General features: G+C 43.8%; 1 protein-coding gene across 2 annotated transcripts in view; it reads left to right on the forward strand.

Annotated features, from left to right (window-relative positions):
* Positions 1-20,693, forward strand: part of LOC146052759 (prefoldin subunit 4-like) — a 64,734-nt gene extending 44,041 nt beyond the window's left edge. For both annotated transcript variants that reach the window (XM_083167943.1, XM_083167944.1), the window contains exons 3-4: positions 17,439-17,576; positions 20,490-20,693. In XM_083167943.1, coding sequence (XP_083024069.1) covers positions 17,478-17,576; positions 20,490-20,621 — 231 coding nt within the window. In that variant the 5' untranslated portion in view covers positions 17,439-17,477 and the 3' untranslated portion in view covers positions 20,622-20,693. The remainder of the gene's footprint in view (positions 1-17,438; positions 17,577-20,489) is intronic.
* The last annotated feature ends 3,266 nt before the right edge of the window (positions 20,694-23,959 follow it).

The following is a 23,959-nucleotide window of genomic DNA, read 5'->3' on the forward strand; positions in this document are numbered from 1 at the left end:
CTCCAGGCTCCTCTGCTCCCCAGTAGTGTCACACTTGTAGAAACAGGGCAGCAGCATTTTGAATCTACTGCTGTCAGTGAACTAATCCCTGCTCGCAGATCGGCAGTCTCTCCTGATTGGCTGCCGGGCCGTGAGCTGCGATTTACTTCAGGAGATCTGCAAATTCAAAATGCAGCAGCGCTGTCTCAATACCCCTTTCACACTGACTGTCTGACCCATGTAATTGCTAGGACAAGCTGGTGCATCCCTGGTCCTGGCTCAGCATGAAAGAGTTTACCCAGTCGTACAAGGAATGGGATCATTCGTCAGACTGCATTTAGGTCTACAAGCATTAGGTCCACACCATTAGGTCGACTTGCATTTAGGTCGACAGGGTCATTAGGTCGACAGGATCATTTGGTCGACATGTGTTAGGTCGACAGGGTCATTAGGTCGACAGTGGAAAAGTCGACATGTTTTTTTTTTTTTCCGGCACACTATTTTATTCTCCCACCATGCCCTAGTGGATGGTAGGGCATGAAATACCGCCTGTCAGCACATGTCGGCTCAAAAAAAAGTCAAATGATCCCATGTCGACCTTTTGCCTGTCGACCTTCCCCATGTCGACCTAATGACCTTATAAAAGTTGACCTAATGACCCTGGCGACCTAAGTCATGCCGACCTTCAGTCATGTCGACCTAAATGCATGTCTACCTAAATGCAGGTTTTTTCTTTATTGTTCAATGTTTGTTAAATGTCAATATGTGGTTTATATTTTCACTTAAATGGTTTTTATAAAGATATTAATAAAAGGTATATTTTAAGATACATTCCTTCTTCTCTTTAAAGTGCGCCAACAAAAAAGACAATCCTTCTCTGTCCCTTTTTTCTAAATGCAGGTCGACCTAGTGGTGTAGACCTAAATGCTGTAGACAATATGACCGTATCACGTCGTACAATCAGATTAGCTGTTGTGTGAAAGGTGGACCTGGGTCATACCTAAAAGGCTCCTTATTGGCAGACTAAGGATTCTTGGAGATAATGGCCCTTATTCTGATCTGTGCGGAAATTCCCGCATTCTTACGGAGCGGTCCGCACGCCACGGTGTTTTGCCGCGTGCGGCCATCGTCCGTAGAAACGCCCACGTGTCCTCCGCATTCGGACGGACTCACTCTTTAAGAACAGGGCGTGTTTACGGACGACATACAAACCATGCGTGTGCGGGAGAAACACTCCGATTCGGCACGGTATTACAGAGTATTACAGAGTATGCTCGGGAATACCGCATCCGACCGGGAGCCAAGCGGTGCTACCGCACGTAAGCGGAGTATTTACGCCAAACAACCCACTATGAAGTATCTTCTGCAAGACATCACATGACCCACTTATTCAATTACCTATCCTCATAAAAAACTGCTTATTTGGAAATGGAATCAATTAGATTCCAATATATCCTTACAAGCATGCCTAACACATGCATTGCACACATTAACCCTTACAGCAATTGAAGTGCAATGGTTTCAATTAAAGCACTGACAAGCGTCCTATTAGTGAGTAATGAGTAAAGGAGTAGATTGTATTGGGTTCAGGTGTTAATGGTTGTAGTCATTAGGCGTACGTTCGCCTACCGCATGAACGAGTGGTGTCCGCAAAGCAATAGTACACTTGTGGACACCGCACATTTCAGCCCTTTTTGCTCGCGTGCATTCGGAGTGGTTTCCGAATGTACGCCCCCCAACATAAGTGTACTCCCCCGTGTCCGCCCATGTTTCCGCCCCGTTTTGCCCACTTTGAAACTACGCCCATGTGTCATTCCGCATGACGCCCATAATACGCCCCTATTTCCCGACTGATTGCGGGGACCAGTTTTGGACGGGCTTTGTCCGAACTGGTACCGAGTCAAGGCGTGGCACATGCGCGTAGCGTTCTCCACGCATGCGCAGACGCCGTAAAGACGCTATCCGTAAGAACGCGGTAAAGTCCGCATCAATCAGAATAAGGGCCAATGTAATCTCCAAGCATACTGTATTGATGGTGACAATGTGGGAATAAACCAGGTTCACCAAGGTGGTGTGAAAGGGGTAAGTGTTTGGCTGCCAGTCCCCGATCTGCTTGACTCAGAGCAGAGACAGTCCTAGGGGGGTGGAAATAACAGCAGTCTCCAGTCTCCTGCAGTTCAGGAGCTTTGTATCTGGGTCCACAATCTCCTGCCATGCCCCTTGTTTTTGGGTCTGATGCACCAGTCCCATTTATCCACCTGATGGTGGTCCTGCAGCAGCACGTACACCTGCTCCCCCACTAAGGCTATTGTCACATTATTAAATGGACCCCATGCTCCCACATGTACTTCCCAGCAGTAATGTGATGGTGCAAAGGCCTCTCGTACTCCCACACCTGTGATGCAGACGAGCCGCGGTGCCTGAGGAACAGCGTGGGACACAAGAAGAAAGAACATTGGTAAGTTTGTAACTGTTGCATAATGTGTAATGGGCTTTGCGGTGTGTCGCATAATGTGTAACGGGCTTTGCGGTGTGTCGCATAATGTGTAATGGGCTTTGCGGTGTGTCGCATAATGTGTAACGGGCTTTGCGGTGTGTCGCATAATGTGTAATGGAATTTGCGGTGTGTCGCATAATGTGTGATGGGCTTTGCGGTGTGTCGCACAGTGGCGTAACTATAAATTTTGCTCCCCCCAGCCAAAATATTTTCTGGCGCCCCCCCACATACTGTCCCTTAGGGAACCTAAGTACCTTACACTATACACTCTATGGTTAGGGCTATAGGCTGCGGTGTGTGTGTGTGTGTATGGTTAGGGTTATAGGCTGCGGTGTGTGTATGGTTAGGGTTATAGGCTGCGGTGTGTGTGTGGTTAGTGTTATAGGCTGCGGTGTGTGTGTGTATGGTTAGTGTTATAGGCTGCGGTGTGTGTAAGGTTAGGGTTATAGGCTGCAATGTGTGTGTGTGGTTAGGGTTATAGGCTGCAGGGTGTGTGTATGGTTAGGGTTATAGGCTGCAGGGTGTGTGTATGGTTAGGGTTATAGGCTGCGGTCTGTGTGTGTGGTTAGTGTTATAGGCTGCGGTGTGTGTGTGTATGGTTAGTGTTATAGGCTGCGGTGTGTGTAAGGTTAGTGTTATAGGCTGCGGTGTGTGTGTGGTTAGTGTTATAGGCTGCGGTGTGTGTGTGTATGGTTAGTGTTATAGGCTGCGGTGTGTGTAAGGTTAGTGTTATAGGCTGCGGTGTGTGTATGGTTAGGGTTATATGCTGCAGGGTGTGTGTGTATGGTTAGGGTTATAGGCTGTGGGGTGTGTGTATGGTTAGTGTTATAGGCTGCGGGGTGTGAGTGTATGGTTAGGGTTATAGGCTGCGGTCTGTGTGTATGGTTAGGGTTATAGGCTGTGGTGCGTGAGTGTATGGTTAGGGTTATAGGCTGCGGTGTGTGTGTGTGGTTAGTGTTATAGGCTGCGGTGTGTGTGTATGGTTAGTGTTATAGGCTGCAGTGTGTGTGTATGGTTAGTGTTATAGGCTGCGGTGTGTGTATGGTTAGGGTTATAGGCTGCGGTATGTGTGTGTGGTTAGGGTTATAGGCTGTGGTGTGTGTATGGTTAGGGCTATAGGCTGCGGTGTGTGTGTGGTTAGGGTTATAGGCTGTGGTGTGTGTATGGTTAGGGTTATAGGCTGCGGGGTGTGTGTATGGTTAGGGTTATAGGCTGCAGGGTGTGTGTATGGTTAGAGTTATAGGCTGCGGTGTGTGTGTGTGTGTGGTTAGGGTTATAGGCTGCGGTGTGTGTTTGTGGTTAGGGTTATAGGCTGCGGTGTGTGTGTGTGCATGGTTAGGGTTATAGGCTGCGGTGTCTGTGTGTGGTTCGGAATATAGGCTGCGGTGTGTGTGTATGTGTATGGTTAGGGTTATAGGCTGCGGTGTCTGTGTGTGGTTAGGGATATAGGCTGCAGTGTGTGTGTGTATGTGTTCGGTTAGGGTTATAGGCTGCGGTGTCTGTGTGTGGTTAGGGATATAGGCTGCAGTGTGTGTGTGTATGTGTTCGGTTAGGGTTATAGGCTGCGGTGTGTGTGTGTGTGTGGTTAGGGTTATAGGCTGCAGGGGGGGTACAGTAGGTGTACACACTCACAGGCAAACTTGGTGCAGGTGTATTGGTGCAGTTATTGTACTTATCTGCTCCTGCAGAGGTCTCTCTGCTGGCTTGAAGTCTGCACAGCCGTGCAGTCTGGAGCAGGAGGGTTCTATTAGACAGGCAATGAAATAGCGCTGCAGGCGCTATGTGGAGACACCATCGGGCGGTGATTGACAGCTCCCCCATCATAATGGCACAGCGGGCTCCGTCTCCTCAGCTCCCCCGGCATAATGATACAGCGCGGACTCAGTCTCCTCAAAGCGGTTGCACATATAGCGCCAGGGCTCTCCTCAGTCACTACAGGAGGACGCTGATATGAGGTACACAGCAGGGGCACAGCAAACTGTGCGGTGTGTGTGTGGTTAGTGTTATAGGCTGCGGTGTGTGTGTGTGTATGGTTAGTGTAATAGGCTGCGGGGTGCGTGCTTGTATGGTTAGGGTTATAGGCTGCGGTGTGTGTATGGTTAGGGTTATAGGCTGCGGTGTGTGTATGGTTAGTGTTATAGGCTGCGGTGTGTGTAAGGTTAGGGTTATAGGCTGCGGTGTGTGTATGGTTAGGGTTATAGGCTGCAGGGTGTGTGTGTGTATGGTTAGGTTTATAGGCTGTGGGGTGTGTGTATGGTTAGTGTTATAGGCTGCGGGGTGTGAGTGTATGGTTAGGGTTATAGGCTGCGGTCTGTGTGTATGGTTAGGGTTAAAGGCTGTGGTGCGTGAGTGTATGGTTAGGGTTATAGGCTGCGGTGTGTGTGTGTGGTTAGTGTTATAGGCTGCGGTGTGTGTGTATGGTTAGTGTTATAGGCTGCAGTGTGTGTGTATGGTTAGTGTTATAGGCTGCGGTGTGTGTATGGTTAGGGTTATAGGCTGCGGTGTGTGTATGGTTAGGGTTATAGGCTGCGGTGTGTGTGTGTGGTTAGGGTTATAGGCTGTGGTGTGTGTATGGTTAGGGCTATAGGCTGCGGTGTGTGTGTGGTTAGGGTTATAGGCTGTGGTGTGTGTATGGTTAGGGTTATAGGCTGCGTGGTGTGTGTATGATTAGGGTTATAGACTGCAGGGTGTGTGTATGGTTAGAGTTATAGGCTGCGGTGTGTGTGTGTGTGGTTAGGGTTATAGGCTGCGGTGTGTGTGTGTGCATGGTTAGGGTTATAGGCTGCGGTGTCTGTGTGTGGTTCGGGATATAGGCTGCGGTGTGTGTGTGTGTGTATGTGTATGGTTAGGGTTATAGGCTGCGGTGTGTGTGTGTGTGCGCATGGTTAGGGTTATAGGTTGCGGTGTCTGTGTGTGGTTAGGGATATAGGCTGCAGTGTGTGTGTGTATGTGTTCGGTTAGGGTTATAGGCTGCGGTGTGTGTGTGTGTGTGGTTAGGGTTATAGGCTGCAGGGGGGGTACAGTAGGTGTACACACTCACAGGCAAACTTGGTGCAGGTGTATTGGTGCAGTTATTGTACTTATCTGCTCCTGCAGAGGTCTCTCTGCTGGCTTGAAGTCTGCACAGCCGTGCAGTCTGGATCAGGAGGGTTCTATTAGACAGGCAATGAAATAGCGCTGCAGGCGCTATGTGGAGACACCATCGGGCGGTGATTGACAGCTCCCCCATCATAATGGCACAGCGGGCTCCGTCTCCTCAGCTCCCCCGGCATAATGATACAGCGCGGACTCAGTCTCCTCAAAGCGGTTGCACATATAGCGCCAGGGCTCTCCTCAGTCACTACAGGAGGACGCTGATATGAGGTACACAGCACGGGCACAGCAAACTACAGTGCTGGGACCCCCCCCACAAGCAGCGCTACAATTGAGGGGCTAACTGCGCTGTCACTCAGAGATGTGACAGCGCAGGACCGCCTATACCTGGGGATGGTGGCTGCAGGGGACAAACAGCCTGCGGGCTGCTGCAGGGGTTGCCATGGAGAAGGTTGCCGAGCGCACCTCTCCAACACCTGTGGCCCCGGCTCCCCCCCGCCACCGCTGGGGCTGCCTCCCTTATACACATGACACACATAATGTTTGTTACACATACTGTATGTCGCACATTATTAATGCATTTATACTTGACACACATAATGCCCCTTACAGATATTGCGAACACTATTGCACAACCAACCCACCCGCAGACAGCACTCGCACAGCCACTGTGATCCTCTGCTTGGATACAGATGTTTTCTCATACATCTTGACTCAATAAGCCATGCAGCTCTTGGCCAGTTCTGCTAACGTTGGGTGCCTTTTTTGCTGAAAATGTATCTTATTTGCATTGTTATAACCAGCACACACAAGGAGCTTCCGATGATTCAAATGCTATGCGGCATGCCTATATTCTGTGTGCGACTGTGGCTGTACCTGCATATGGAATGCTATCTTACAGTGATTTCTATGAATACACTATTTCATATGCAGATTCAGCCTCACTCACACACAGAATATAGGCATGCTGCATATCATTTTAATCAGCAGAAGCTGCTGATGCCCCTGGGCGTTCCAAATGCCCTAGGCAATTGCCTAGTTTGCCTATGCCTAAGGCCGGCTCTGATTATTATCATCATCATGATTACTATTATTATTATTATAGCAGGGTTGCCAACCCTCCCGGAATGACGGGGAGGATCCCGAAAATCCCCCTACCGCCCTCATGTACCTGGTTGCAGAGAAGCTTTAAATTGCAGCGATTTGCGGCTTTTCTGCAGAAGGGGTGGGGCTAAATATGCAAATTGCACGTATTTGGCCCCACCCCCTCATCGGAGACCCGCATATTGCGGGATTTGCATTACTGGGGGCAAGGACTGATGATTTCTCCATCAGGCCCCACCCCAGAAGTGTTGCTGACAGTCTCCTCTCCGGGGTTCTCCTGGAGAGGAGACTGTAAAAGTCGGCATCTCTGTATTATAGTTCTGCACTAAAGCAAGAGAGTATTATTTTTGAGCCAACATATAAAATGCACCAAAGAGAACAAGAAATGCACCACAGAGAACAATAAAAATATAGGCTAGTCAATGCATGGGCAACAGTACAGGAAAAAAGAAAAATACATTTGTAAAATAACTGGTTGGTAAATACAATATAGCAGTCAAAATCTAAATATTTTTCTGCCCTCTGAATATGTGCCTAAATAATATATATGATGTATACAGCCTTGAGTATATTTCTATATGCATATTTATTTATACAAATCTAAGACAATTATTAAAATCAGAAGGATAGTATAGTAAAAATGCAAAGACATTGGAGTATAAATACTAAGTGGGGTGATTTCCTTTGCTTAATCCAGCAATATTATTATTAAATGCAAAACATGCTTAGCTATAATTTCAATATTATTGTAGTTTTAAATCCTGCTTTACTAAATACAGTCACAACACTACATTTTCTAATCATATGAGATATAAGAGAACGTGCTTTCTTAGTGCATGCCACTAGATGGCGTCATAAGAGCAACTATATTTCCCTTCTGCAGCTCTGCTCCTCCTGTACCTTTAGGCATGATGATTTGGAACTAAAACATAAAAGTGACTATACAGTAAGTGTGACAGAGGGTGTCGCTAGAGAGCTGAATGAGCGAACATCACTGGCATGCAATGCAGCGTAAACAACCTATTGGTATTCGGAAAATCGCTCTAATTGTCTTCTAGTGGGCCTTATTCAGATCTGATCGCAGTACAATTTTTTTGGAAAATGGGCAAAACCATGTGCACATGTATAGAGAGAGTTACATTTGTGTGAGTTATTTTGTTTCTGTGCAGGGTAAATACTGGCTGCATTATTCTTACACTGCAGTTTAGATTTCAGTTTGAACACACCCCACCCAAATTTAACTCTCTCTGTACATGTTACATCTGCCCCACCTGCAGTGCACATGGTTTTGCCCATTCTCCCAAACAAATTTGTACTGAGCACAGATCTGAATAAGGCCCAGTGTGTAACCTGCTTAACATTTCTGGACTACTGTGCATGCAAAAATAAACAGTATTTACCCTGCATAGAAAAAATATAAATGTATTTGCTCCCCTTGCTTTGCAACATTGTCTGTAACAAATATAAAGTTACTTGCTTTTCCTGCTTTACTTCCAAATCAGAATCACCCTGTAATAATTATAAAAGACATAAAAAAACAACTGGCACTAGACTGATATTTAGATATGTGTTGTTATTAGCGAAACACAGGGGCATGATTCAGACATGATCGCCAGGCTGCATATATTTGCAGCATAATGAGCAGGTTAATGCCACCCCGCTTCAGCCAGAAACACGCCAGCTCTGGTTGTGTTGACAAATCGGTTCCAGGTGAGCACCAGGGAGGCCCCTGATGTCAGTGCACCCAACCACGTGACTTTGAGCATGAGTTTCGAACAGTTGTGGGTATCATATACTGTTCACTGTGGTACACCACCGGTACAGCTATAGGTGCCTCTGGACCTGATTGTCAGTTACACACATACACTCAGTATATACACTTGATAAAATTTGTTAGCACAATCAGATTGTCAGGGCAGTGAATTTATGTAAGCATTGAAGCACATAAGGATAACTCTTACCAGGCAGTGGACAAGCAAGCAGAGACAGGGAAGTGTGGGAGTGCCACCGGACTCAAAAAGCATTTGCACTAAAGATGGAAAATTAATATTTAATGTAGCCCCCCACCATACGCCACCCCCCTTATTATAATGAGTATGCTTACTTACCTGATTTGTTTGTAACTATTGAATTTTAAATCATTACCATACTTTAGGAGAGAAGCAGAATATAAACATCCTTGCTTTATTTATAGACCGTCATTAATTACCTGCAGACACAACTGCTTAATTAATGTATTATATGGTCATTAATTGCACAATGTTTGGTACGGGCCGCATTCAGGCATTACTTGCATTAAAGTGGGAACTTGCCTCTGGCAATGTTAACAGGGATCTGTTTTATATCACTATATAGTTACAGAGCCATCTGCACAAATAGTGCGACTGTAAAGACAAGGTTATTGGAAACGGTTATTATCGTGAAGCATAAGACAAGGTGTGATTAAAGCATTGTAACCTGATAATGCCGTCATTAGTGAATTTCTTTTACAAGAATATGAAGAGACTTTAAGATGATAAGAAGGCTACAAAGGTTATTTACTAACAAAGTGCAAGTGTATAAATCCCACTTGTTTCGAGGAATCTCCTATATAGAAGCAAATGTCTGATTTATAGCTACCAGTTACTGTAAATGTTAAACTTTTAGAGTAAATAAATTCAGGAGTCATCTTCTTTTGACACCCCCAGAATGATGCTGTCTTTGGGTCTGATTCTTTGCAACTTTGTCTATTGCAAATATAAATGCAGAAGGAGGTGCCAGACATCCCCTCGCTGCATTTGCGATCCCATCGCTGTGACTGAGGTCACAGCCTGGGATTAACATCATCAAACAAAAGAGATGAAAAACCAGCGCTATGTTCTTAACCCCTTACCGCCGCAGCCTGTTTTTGCCTTCCTGACAGAGCCCTTTTTTTCAAATCTGACATGTATCACTTAAGTGGGGATAACTTTTTATTGCTTTTACTTATCCCAGTGTTTTTGAGATTGTTTTCTCGTGACACATTGTACTTTAAGTTAGTGGTAAATTTTGGTCGATACAGTCTGTGTTTATTTGTGAAAAATACCAAAATGTCATAAAAAAATTGAAAATTTTGCAATTTGCAAAATGTTAGATTTTCTGCTTGTGAGACAAATAATCATACCACTCAAAATAGTTAATAACTAACAAAGACCATCTTTGCTGATGACACTAAACTGAGTAGAATTATTGAATCAACAGAGGATGTGAACATACTTCAAAATGATCTTAACAAACTAGATGAGTGGGCTAAAAAGTGGAAGATGAGGTTCAATGTGGATAAATGCAAGGTTATGCATCTCGGGAGACGTAACCAGTGTGTAAGTTACAACCTAAGCGGGGAGGCATTAGGTACTTCAGCACTTGAAAAGGATCTAGGAGTCCATATAGATAATAAGCTGGGGTGCAGTGTTCAATGTCACATTACAACAAAAAAGGCCAACAGAATTCTAGCATGTATTAAAAGGGGCATGGAAACTAGGGACTCAAAAGTAATTATGCCACTGTACAAGGCATTGGTTAGACCGCATCTTGAATATGGAGTACAGTTCTGGGCCCCACACTATAAAAAGGACATCATGGAATTGGAAAAAACCCAAAGAAGAGCAACAAAGCTTATCAGGGGAATGGAGAATTTAAGCTATGAGGAGAGATTAAGCAAGCTAGGACTATTTACACTTGAGAAGAGACGTTTAAGGGGGGACATGCTCAACATGTACAAATATATCAGGGGCCAATATAAGGAACTCTCAAGCACTCTTTTTACTGCAAGAAAGGAAACTAGGACACGAGGGCACGAATTTAGATTAGAGGAAAGAAAATTTCGTTCCCTCAAAAGAAAAAATTTCTTTACGGTCAGAGCAGTCAAACTTTGGAACTCTCTTCCTGGAGAGGTGGTGTTGGCAGATACAATAAATACGTTCAAAATAAGGTTGGACAAGCATTTATTGGATAAAAATATCCAGGGGTACTAATAAGAACCATATTCTGTCTTTTACAAGGGATAAGCTATTAAAACGTAGGTTGAACTAGATGGACGCAAGTCTTTATTCAGCCTTATCTACTATGTAACTATGTAACTATGTAACCATATGTCTACTTTATGTTACCATCATTATTTCAACCTCCTTTTAATTTTTTTGGACACTAGGGGGCAGCAGAGACAAAATTATACACAGAACACGGAAAACGCTGCAATTGACTGTTCACATTTGAACAGCCAATTGCAGCGATCGCCGATGGGGGGGGGCATCGCTGCCCCCCCTGGGCCACGAGGGAAGATGTCTGCTGTCAGGGACAGCAGCCATCGTCCCTTTGTCACCGCGTCTATAGACGCGGTGACAGTTTAAAGTCATGACGTACATTTATGCCATGCGTCGGGAAGTACATCCCGACCATGACGTAAATGTACGTCAAATGTCGGGAAGGGGTTAATTGCTCCGCCGTGAAATCCTATGGGTTCTGAGTGGCTTGACTATCTGTTGGAACCACACTTTATAGTTCAGACCCACATTCACATAGCAGTTTCTTTAGGGAAATATCCCAAGTCAAAACGCCATTTTTATATATTCGACACTTACTTAAGAATTCAGTCTCGCGTGCCCGTAACAGTTTTTTTTGACCAGTGATATTTTTCAATCAAGACAAGACAGGTGTAATCTGTATGAAATTTACTTAATGGTTCAATCTCGCTTCCCATAGCAGGTTCTTTTGGAAAACACAATCCAAATGCTTAAAGGTATAAAAGCATTTAATATCCACGAAATCACAAAAAACATGTATAAAACAAAGTTCACAAAAACACTGTTGAGGGGCGGGGTGGAAACCAGATGTAGGAGTGAGATGTTCCGGCCACCGGCGCTGCAGACGTGGCGGGCTGGGCTGGGATTACCATCATGACTGTTGGATGCAATGTTTCCCACAGGTGGATTCATCTGCAGAGACATTTGAATCAGCGTATACTGCTGAATGAGACACTTTGGGGGACCCCCTGGCCAGGGCTAAAGGGTCTGTCCCCAGCCCCCCTGGGCTGTGGGGGATGGGCTGATGCCAGTAAAGTGTAAAACACAGAATAAATAATTGGTTTCTGTTGTGGAACAACATGCTCCAGCAAGCCTCCACTGCATGCATGGACTTGGAGAACCACAAATCCCAGCATGCGGGGCATTAATGGGCCCTCAGGTTCTTGTAGTTCCACAACAAAACCAATACCTAAATAAAACACACAAACACAACGTAATAAAGTATAACTTTTATACACACCACACATACTGTATATACTTACCTATAGGGTCCACTGTAGGCCTGTCCTCTTCTACATGTAGAATCCATAAGGTACCGGTGAAAATAAATCATACTCACCACCCCATCCAGTGTAGATTGTGTCCTCTTTGGTCTATGGCGTTTGTCCCAATAATGCGTCGCAGCAAACCTGGTCGCACGGTGGCACATTAAGTCTGACAGTATGGCATAATATGGAGTTACAGGTGAGTGAAATAGCAGCGATTATGTCATTTTTTTTAATCACCACTGCGCATGTGTCAGATGCACTACTTTATTGTACAACACTGAACTGTACAGTATGTTAAATAGACATTTTTGTCTGAAAATACTATTGCATAGACGTGTGTCTCATTATGCTATTTATTACAGGCTATGGGGATAAGTATACAGTATGGTCGAAGTACATATTGTAGCAGGCCAGACTCTGGTCTATGGCTACCATGTTTCAACTAGGGCTTCATGGGAACCCACATCTATGGAGCCAATGACAGGATAGTTTACACTTGTGTAAGGGAATCGCCGTATGTGCGTCCCATTACGCTATATACAGCATGAGCGACCAGACTCGAGCGCTAAGCGTGTTAACAATATAGCTACCGGGTTTCAGCCAAGGCTTCAAGGGAACCCACATCTTTGGAGATATCGACGGCATACAGTACTTTACACTTGTGTAAGGGCATTGCTGTACGTGCGTCCTATTACGCTACATTAGTTAAACACATAATTATGCTACTGAAAGAATGACATACAGTAAGAGCAGGCCAGACTCGAGCACCAAGCGGGTTAACAAAATGGCTACTGGGTTTCAGCCAGGGCTTCATGGGAGCCCACATCTGTGAAGCTATTGATGGCATAGTTTACACTTGTGTAAGGGAATTGCTGTACGTGCATCTCATTACGTTACTCTAGTTAAACACAGAATTACGCTACTGTATGAATGACATAAAGTAAGAGCAGGCCAGATTCAAGAACTGAGCGGGTTAACAAAATGGCTACCGGGTTTCAGCCAGGGCTTCATGGGAGCCCACATATTTTATTAATGGCATAGTTTACACTTGTGAATGGGAAGGGTGGGTACAGATATGTTAGCTATAAGATGGTACCTTAAAGTTGAACTGCACCTCCAGTGACCTTCCCTTTTTTCTGGTAATGACTCCACTGGCTTTCCTAAACTATTGAAGAGAGACTAGATCTGTACCATTGGCATATTTATAACTAGCTGACCCGCCCGGCGTTGCCCGGGAAAACCTTGGGGTTTCTTTATTTCCAAAATTGCTGAAAAATGTCATCTTACAGTATGCTGTGACAAAGACCTAAGATTGTAATTTGTTATAGATTCCACCATAATGTTAGAATGTGTTTGCATTGATACTCAATGATGGCAATGAAATCAGGTGTGGTGTTGTTGTTTGAAACACCACACTCCTGAGTTGAAAACTTGTATGTGTTGATGAATTCCACATCCACTCCTCAGATTTAGCACCTACTGTATGACATATCCTCCAACATCTGAGGGTCAGAAATCGGTACAAAATTTAGAAAGGGACATGTCCACACCTCAATTTCTATACTTTCAATGGTACAGTTTCTAGGGTGTGTAATTACCGGCGCTGAGTGCGTGGGGTCCGGGGTGGGCGTTACTTACCGCGCCATAATTAATTAAAAATTCACTGCTCCCTGCCACTGCCACTCCCCTCACCGAACCTGCATGCAGCAGTCTCTGAGGTCTGGGGATCTATAAAGCACATGCACCGAGCATCTCTACCAAACAGTGGAGCAGCCCCTGAGTGTGGGAGCATGTCCTCGGGCCTGGCCACATGATGTCATGACGCGACGCACATTATCCGCACCACTGTAATGCACCACTGGGAATGGGTGCAATGGGCCAAATTCTTCCCTACACCCGCCGGACAAATCCACTGATCCAGCCATCACAATCATCAATGGATGCATTGATAAGGTTTGGAGTTTAAGAAGTTGAAGAATAAGACTGAAAAAAAGAATTGCCATGTTACAAAGTGTACAATTTACTCAATAAATCGTGAAAAAAATAAGTTCTGATTCAAACTGATAATTGTTTGGATGGGGTTGGTTGTGAAACAAATCTATAGGTGGGGGTATGGATATTGTGGGCATAATTGGTGTTTGTTACACCTACAGGGGGCCCTCAATTGATGGGATTTTCACTACAGTGTCACGGTCACAGTGTCACCATAGGGGGATTCCCAATTGGGGTCCAGGTGGTCTTTTAGGGACCCTTTACAATCCTGTAGGTCTCTTCTCCTTGAGCTTACAGTCTCCCTTAATGATAGTCAATCACTGAGGGAGACCGTAGGCTCCAGGAGAAGAGACCAACGGGATTGTAAAGGGGTCCCTAAAAGACCACCTGAACCCCAATTGGAAATCCCCCTACGGTGACACTGTAGTGAGAATTTCTCATCAACTGGGGACCCCCTGTAGGTGTACCAAACACCAATTATGCCCACAATATCCATACCCCCTCCACCTATCAGTGATCAGTTTGAATCAGAATTTATTTTTTAATCCTACTTTCATTTCTTGATTGTACTGTACTTCTATGTACACATATTTTTTTCACGATTTATTGAGTAAATTGTACACTATAACGTGACAAATCTTCATCTCAGTCTTATTCTTCAACTTCTTACACTCATAACATTCAAACAAATGCATGCAGCGCTCATGCCCATCGACCAAACATTATCTATGAACCAAAAGAGTCTGGGAAACCCTTAAGGCAGAGCAGTGCCTGATATCCAACTGACTAACAGGGTGAGTGCAGTGTACCCACTTTGTATTGATCAATGGGTGTATTGGCCAGGACAAAGATTTCTCAGTGCAACTGGCCGGGGAGCGCAGTGACGGGCTGGAGGACTGGAGAGACGGATATGGGGAACAAAGTAGAAACGGTACATTAGGTACAGTTTTTATTTGCCGGTACAGACGGTTAAATAAACGGCAAATTATTTTTTATGTGTTCTGTGTGTTTGTGTGTGTTGTACTGTTTTTGTGTGTGTGTTGTAGTGTATGTGGTTGTGTGTGTTGTATTGTATGTATCTGTCCAATGCGTAAGTGTGTGAGGTGTGCTACGTATATACAGTATGTGTGTGTTGTGTCTTTGTGTATCTGTGCAATGTTTAAGTGTGTGTTTTGTGTGTGTCGTACTGTTTTTTGGGTGTGTGTGGTGAATGTGGGTGTGTGTTGTGCTGTTAGAGGTATGTTATGTGTGTGTGTTGTGTGTATCTGCCCTATGTGTAAGTGCATAAGGTGTGCTATGTATAAATCTGTGTGTGTGTAGTGTGCTGTGTGTATCTGTGCAATGTTTAAGTGTGTGTTTTGTGTATTGTACTGTTTTTGGGGGGGTGTTGTAGTGAATGTGGGTGTGTGTTGTACTGTGAGTGTTGTGTTGTGTGTATCTGCCGAATGTGTAAGTTTGTGATGTGTGCTACGTATATATATGTGTGTGTAGTGTGCTTTGCGTATCCTGGCAATGTTTAAGTGTGTGTGTTCTGTGTGTTTGTTGTACTGTTTTTGGGTGTGTGTTGTAGTGTGTATGGATTTGTATTGTACTGCATGTGGTGTGTTGTGTGTGTGTGTATCTGTCCAATGTGTAAGTGTGTGAGGTGCTCTACGTATAAATGTGTGTGTTGTGTGCTATGTGTGCGTATGTGGTGTACTGTGTGTGCGTGTACAATGTGTATGTGTGTGTGTGTGTGTGTTTTGTGGTCTATGTATATCCTCAATTATTTCCTAATTGTTTAAAGCCTTCACCATAATGTTAGTTAATGTGCAGGCATGGGTGGGCAAACCCCATTTAAGAAGGATCGCCTATACAATGCAATCTGGGTGGAATATTACCTCCCAGGATCGCATTGTAATGTGCGAGCAAATCACTGGGATTTACCTTTCTGTACTCCCTCCCTGCTATGCCCTCAGCCAGGTGGTCTGCCAACAGTGTGGCCTGTATCCCATAGGCTACAACGGGCTACCGCCATCCCAGAATGGTGGTATCCCTGGACCCGATGCTGCCCGATATTGATACATCAGGCAGCATCACCTCCCCCAAGAAACCTGTGGGGAAGCTGCTACAAGTGAAGCAAGTGGAATCACAGCGGGAATCCTTCCATCTTGCATTCGGGGAATACTTAATATTTGCGGCTTTACCCTGAAAACGGGTGTTTTCGGGGTATTGACCACAATTTTTAAATGATAAATGGACCCCACTGCAAGCTAATTATGTGATCTGTATCCCATAAGCAAATGCCATATTCAACAACCATGAGCAGTATCCTGGTTAATCTGACAGTATTGCATCCTCCATAGAAACCTATTGGGGGTGACAGCTGCAAGTGACATCAGATTTGATGCTGTCCCTCACATACATCATCAAATCAGTGGTTCCCAACCTCAATCCTCAAGTACCCCAGACAGTTTATGTTTTCCAGGTCCTCCTGCAGATCCTTTCATTCACTGACACATTAAAAACATGTACTGTTGCTGGTACTTGAGGACTGAGGTTGGGAACCACTGATTTGATGATCCTAAATACTTGTACACACACTCACACATTGAACACATGTTGTGGGAGAATAAGTAGAAAATATTGGTACTGCTTTCCTAGCACGGCGCCCGTCTCATTGATTGTATGCCTTAAGTTTAAGGTACTTAAGGCATACAATCAACGCGATGGACCCGATTTTTTTTTTTTTTATCTCATGGATCTTATGCATCCATGAGATAAAAAATCGTGAGCCCCCAATAACCATTGTTAACGCCACCAGCACTATCAACGCCAACCCGAAGCGTGGCGAGCACAGCGGTACGCGTCCTCCGACCCTTTCATACCCCCACTATCCACGTCGGCGTGGAGTTGATTTTATATAGTGTGGCGAGCCACCGAGCCCGAAGCGTGGCGTACGGATGCGGACTACTTTACATGTATTCCGCGTCCCCTCGCAGGGCTCGCTGCGCTCGCCACACTATATAAAATCAACTCCACGCTGATGTGGATAGTGGGGGTATGAAAAGGTCGGAGGACGCGTACCGCCGCCCCTCTCGGGCTCGCTGCGCTTGCCACGCTTCGGGTTGGCGTCAATAGTGGGGTGGCGTTAACAATGGGGAGACCATTTCACCCATGGGGGGGGTTAGCAATTAAAATTGGGGTTTTGGGGGCTTTTTACATTGATTCCAATGTAAAAATCTTGTCGATCGCGTCGGTTGCATCATCTCATGTATCTTATGCCGCACAAACACATAAGATGCATGAGATGCTTGAGATATCAGCCCCACACATACAATCTAGATCGTGGGCGCCGTGCTAGGAAAGCAGTACCAAAATATTTTTTGATAAATGGGCCCCTAGAAGTAATACAACTGGCAGCTGTATTCATCATTGACAAATGTAGTAAAATAACATTGACTTCCTTGTGAAATGTCCCCACAGAAAGAGCTTCAGAATCTGGAAGATGCCTGTGATGACATCATGATGTTAGAAGATGCCCAGCTTATTCCTTATCAAATTGGCGACGTCTTTATAAGTCATTCCCAGGAGGAAACTCAGGAGATGCTGGAAGCTGCAAAGGTTGGTATCTTGTGGAGGAAGAAGTGAACTGTTCATAGTATGCAGAAGCATTTATTCAGTGTCATTATTAATCATCAAAACACATCTAGAGGTCCTTAAGCTTTATGCAGTTCCTGTGTGTATGCATTTCCTTGTGTTGTATGATATCGCCCAGGCATTATGGAGTTTATCTTTCCTGGTTCATTTGTCTTCAAAGAATACTGCATTGTCCTGCTTACCTGCTGCCTGTCACATATACACTAAAGGGTCATGTTATAAATGGTAGACAATGTCTAGGTCGACACATTGACAAAAGGTCGACATGATTTTTTCACTATTTTTGGTGTCTGTCGACATGGACACCGTATAAGTGTGTGACTTCTGCACTTTTCATGCTTCAGGCACACTATTATATTCCCACTCTATATGAAAACTATTCAAGTTCCCAACCCTGCTCTTCACTGGGGTCAGACCGAGACCCGGAGTTTTTCCAGCTTTATAAAACCGGGCATTTTCCCAGGTCGTCAGTAAAAAAAGGGTATTATTCTTTGTATTGGAAGTGTGCTTTACTGCTGACTCGTTCTCAGAGTATGCGTATCTGAATACACCTGTTTTAGTTCTAGTGATAGACCTACATATACCAGCACTGACTGATACATTTAACATGAAGGCTTATCTGAGGAAGGTGTTACCAAGGATAGAGGAAAATAAAAACTGCTCTGACATGATGGTCAATGCCAAAATTCCATTGGCTTCATTTTCCAAAGACTTTTACAATATCAACCGGTGTCTCTAAGAAAGCCATGGTCATAGAAAATACTTACTGGATTTAGGCTGTGGGATGAGGTTAGTTGCCCATGGTAATTTACAATTGCCAGTGATGCTAGCAGTCATCCAGGATTTTTTTTTTCCTGCCCTGGGCAAAAATTTGGGTTTATTGAATTAATTGAATCAGACAAAAATCATGAGAAAAAAAAAAAAACACATGCATCTCTTATTTCTCTTGAAATATTATCGGGGCTATTGGCTATGCCCCTCCTCTCACTTCCTTTCTGTTCTTATTCGCACCCTGACTATTTTTTTCTCACTTCCTAATTTTTTTTTTCAACTTCCCAACCATTCCCATACTTTCCTTATACCATCTTATAAGTTGCATCAATATACGGTAGAAGCAACACAAATGTTTATACTATTTGGAAATGTACTTTATTTTAGGGATAGCCATCGTTGCCATTGCCATCGATGGCAATTCTGCAACTGACCATCGATTAGTGCTAATCTATGCTATGGATGACCATCTATATTTTTACATATCGATGGTCATCCATTGTGTTCGATTGATTGGTCTGTGAGGCAATCAAAACATGGGGGCTGGGCTTCGTGGGTGTCAGGGGCGGAGCTATGCTCCGTGTCCCGGCACTTTGAAAAAAAAAACGGCAAAACATCGTTTTGCTGTACCATCGATGGATGGAAATCATCTGCTTCTCCCCCACCGATGGCTAAAGTATTCGACATCGGCCATGAACCATCGATGATTTTGAATCATCGATGGCCATCCCTGCTTTATTTTCTATGCTTGTGACAGCATTGCATGCCGGCCTTGTTCTCTATTGCATTGTACACAGACTCACACTCTGTTCACCTGGAATTACCAGTTAATAACCATTCTACTAAAAGCTGAACTCCTCCTTTGCAGAATGCTTTTATGTCAGATGTGTTTTCTTTTGTTGCTCAGCAGATAAGATACTTTCCATACATTAGATAACTGTACCTACACTGCAGATCTGTTGCATCTAAGGACAGTGATAAACTGCAAATAAGCTGAACAATATATTACTATGAAGGGGAAGGCTCCATATACACTTTTATGGACACTTCACCATGATGTACTGCCAGAACCTTACATGATGCAGGGTAGAAAAACATTGCACCAAATGTAATAGGGTGGGAGAATCAGAAAAGTGAGAAATTTTGGGAGCGCTTTCCCTCTTGTTTTTAAAGCGGCAATCAATTACATGGCAAAATCCATGTGGTTTATCAGTGTAAATGATTGCTGCTTTAAAAGAAATGGGAAAACCTCTCTCAAACTCTCCCTTTCTGATTCTCACACCCTATTACATTTGGACCATTGTTTCCTATGTATGCTTCGCATAGTTTGGAGCATAAATAAGCACAATTCTGTTGATTTCTCAATTTTATTAACTCATAGGTGTGTACACACTGTACAAGCGATATATCTGTGAACGGTGGCGTCCACAGATATATCGTGTCAGATGTGCAACACAGCCGATGCCTGATTATATCTGAAGATCTAGGGGCATCCTGCTGTTTTTATGGGCGATCCACCGACTGCCCTTACAGCTGCCCGGGAGCTGCTGGTGATTGTCAGCTCAGTGGGCAAGCGCATGCAAATGTATGGAGAACACACTGCCCAATTGTTCTGCAGATTTATCTACCAGTGGTTACCCAGCTCTACACTACTGAATGGTTTATGTGACTATCTTGCTTTTTGGATGTTAACCCCTAATTGTGCTGACTAATGTCCAATCTACAAAGTTGATTGCTTCAATTTCAAATTAATTTTCATGTAACCATTGCAAAGTCTTGTGCTGTCCTGTGACACCAATAATAAAGTGTAAGTTCAGTTGGTCGGATGTCTTCTGTGATTCATGGCATGGGAGCTGGGCACTGTTATACACCTAGAATGAGTAAATGTGTTTTCTTACAGTTTTTATATCACTCTGTGGGGTTTATCTAGTAAGATGGATTTCTATCGAAGATGGATTGTTGCTATGGGCAGCCAATCAGAATTTATTTATTTAGCACCTTTTAGATCTGGAAGATTATGGTATCTGATTGGCTGTCCATAGCAACATCCCATCTTAGTAAATTAAGCGGTGTGTGTTAACATATTGTTCTTTCTTTCTATACCAGAAAGAATTGGAGGAAGAAATAAAATCTTTGCAGTCGAAAGTAGAATCTATACTTCGGGTTCTTGCAGATCTCAAAGTGCATCTTTACGCCAAGTTTGGAAACAATATCAACCTGGAGGCAGATGAGAGCTAAATAAAGTTTTTTTTTTTCTTTTATTTATTCCTCTTTTATTGATCATACACAAATAAAAAAAGAATAGCTTATCTTCTTGTGTCTGTGGGATTGTATGATTAGTGCTTCTGCCTAAAAGCTTGTTACAGGTTGAGAATCCCTTATCCAATTTATTCCGAAAACTATGCATTCCAGAATTTTTTTTTTTTGCTGAAAACTTACTGGGGATATGTGTAACAGCACTACTGGGGACATGTGTAACAGCACTACTGGGGACATGTGTAACAGCACTACTGGGGACATGATATGAAACTGGCACTAAATATCTGCAAGGAAATGACTGGTTGGTATTCAGTGTCTGAGATTGTACACAAACTTTGTTTCATGATTTGAAACCTTGTTTTATACACACAAATATATTTTATTTGTGCATTTCATGTGTTTGATATGTTTTACAACATAATGCAAGATCATTGAAATATAAAAATATTCTGAAATATAGAAATAATCCTTTATCCAAAATTCTTCTGGTCCCGAGAATTTTGGATAAGGGTTACTCAACCTGTATCTCCAATGTGCTGACATCAAAAGATGAGTTAGTTCTCAGAGACAATCATTCTGAGGATCTGGCCAATCAATCCTTGAAACACCTGTCATAGCAATGATAACAAAGAATGTATCGGCAGGAAGAAACCTACAGATCCTTCTATCCTCTTTTGTGTGTTTTTTATTGTTTTAGATGAAAGCCCTGACAAATAGCCGTATAAAATCTTATTTTAAATTTCATTTAAAAACCCTCATTACACCCTGCTGGGATACTATTAACCCTTTGAGTGCAAACATAGATTATATTTCCTGTATAAGGTAAACCTTACAGGTCATTAGGTACACCCAGCTTTTGCCCCATTTCTTATGGGGGGGGGGGGGTCTGTGGGTGGGAGGGGTTAATTAGCTAGTATAGATAGTGGGGTAGGGGTAAGATGGGATCCAGGTATGTCTGAGTTGGGGATAGGTTACACAGGGTGGGGGTTATGGGAATTAGGAGCTTTGCTTTGGACAGTGTTTTTTTTTTGATGGTTAGGAATGTTTTTATAATATCCTGTTATCCTTTGATCTAAGGTACCCAAATGGTGCCTTCGATTACCAGCACTCCTAATTCCCTAATATAATGGACAAGTTACCCCTATATCTGCCATATGTACTTATTTACCAACCATGTATATTGTTAGCGACTACTTGGCTGTTGCATACTGTGTAGCTTTTTTTTTTTTTTTTTTTTTTTTTACAATACATCCTTTTATATGTTTGACTTTCCCATCATTGCTTTGCACCAGTACCATACAATATGGTTCTTCATTACAGTAGAACCTTAAGGTGCCCATACGCTACTGCAATGTATCACATCGATGTACAACAATTATGGAACAGTAATTAGCCTAGTCTTTCTATATTGGTGACAGGCGCTTCAAAGAGTGATCGGCCCTTATTCTGCAAAGGCAAATTCCTTCTCAAATGGACAAAACCATGTGCACTGCAGGTGGGGCAGATGTAACATGTGCAGAGAGAGTTACATTTGGGTGAGTTATTTTGTTTCTGTGCAGGGAAAATACTGACTGCTTTATTTTTACACTGCAATATAGATCTCACTTTGAAATAAAACCCCACCCAAATCTAATTCTCTCTGCACAAGTGACATCTGCCCCCCCCCCCCCCCCCCCTCTGCAGGGCACACGGTTTTGTCCATTTGAGAAGAAATTTGCCTTTGCGAGTGAACTAGAATAAGGGCCATCATCAACACTTCACTGCAACGCCTTAATTAAGAACCTGCAGCTGGAAAAGTTCTGTATAGAGGTGCCATTCTCCTGTGTCTTCTTCCTCATTCCTCTGGTACTACAATGACCTTTAACCTGGGTACACAATGACAGACACCTCGCCCATTCAAGTGCACGTCTGTTATACTGTATATTGCAAGCCCATTGGCAATGTGTACCCCCAGGCTGGATGTAGCTCTACAGCTACCTATTGTAGGCAGAACTAAAGTTTTCATTGAGGTCTATTTTTACTGTAACCCTCACAACATTTGCAAAAAAGGTCATGTACATTGTGTCCATCTCACTGTTTTTGATTATTTAGCTATTGGAGAATGAATGGGAACATCGTTCCCCTTGCATGAGTGCCATCTAGAGCAAAATAAATGACCTTGTTGATATGCCCGTTATTTTATAATGTCTATTAACTGTATGACCGTACTGGGAGCCCTTGCATTAGATTGTTCATACATGATGATCCGAGGACTCCATATTCTGTCCTGTAGCGTATACAGTATATGAGAAGCATTAGGAATAGTTTACCCATTTTTATTTTTATTGTTTAGTGACATCTAGGGTTATTCATTGTAAGCTATTACCAGTGCACTCGGTATTTACTAACCCAAGTATGAATGGTTGACATATCATCTTAATGAACAACAGGGTCTTGAGGTCCGTACGTACCACACAGTGCGACTTTGGCTATGAACAATTTGACTGTGTACAATTTCCATGGAACTCCCCAGAGGCCATAACCACTGATACGGACTACACCACTGATAATGACATTACACGCTCTGCAATTTTGACTAGGTACGAATTTGTTTATGTACAATTTTGACTAGATTGTACTATAGATTGTACACTTTCTAGTCAAAATTGTCTGGTTTTTTTTTTTCTTGAGATACCGACCGCACTGTATACACACAGTGCGATATGGACTATATAGTCTGTATCAGTAGTTCATATGATGTGATCAGGAAGTAGGGTACTTGTGTATTATCTGGGCGCCCAATTTTGTCATTGCACACCTAAAAATCGGTCGCATCACATCGCATGCGATGCAACGCGATTGGACCCGATTTTTCATTGTACAGGCACCCAGATGCCTGATTCCTATGGCAAATGCCCACCCAGACCCTGAAGCGTGGCGAGCGAAGCGGTACGCGTCCTCCGACCTTTTCATACCCCCACTATCCACGTCGGCGTGGAGTTGATTTTATATAGTGTGGCGATCCCGAAGCGTGGCGAGCGCACGTGGATTACTTCACATATATTTGCGGGGCTCGCCACGCTTCGGGCTCGGTGGCTCGCTGCGCTTGCCACACTATATAAAATCAACTCCACGCTGACGTGGATAGTGGGGGTATGAAAAGGTCGGAGGACGCATAACGCCGCCCCTCACGGGATCACTGCACTCGCCACGCTTAGGGTTGGCGTTAACAATGGGGGGGGGGGGCATTTAACATAGTAATTACCCATCAGGGTGGGTGTACAATCAAAAATCGGGTCTGGGGAGGGCATTAAACATGGGAATAAGCCCGAATCGGG

This window comes from Crinia signifera, unplaced genomic scaffold, assembly GCF_055691185.1.
Source record: "Crinia signifera unplaced genomic scaffold, ASM5569118v1 HAP2_SCAFFOLD_122, whole genome shotgun sequence".
Lineage (NCBI taxonomy): Eukaryota > Metazoa > Chordata > Amphibia > Anura > Myobatrachidae > Crinia > Crinia signifera.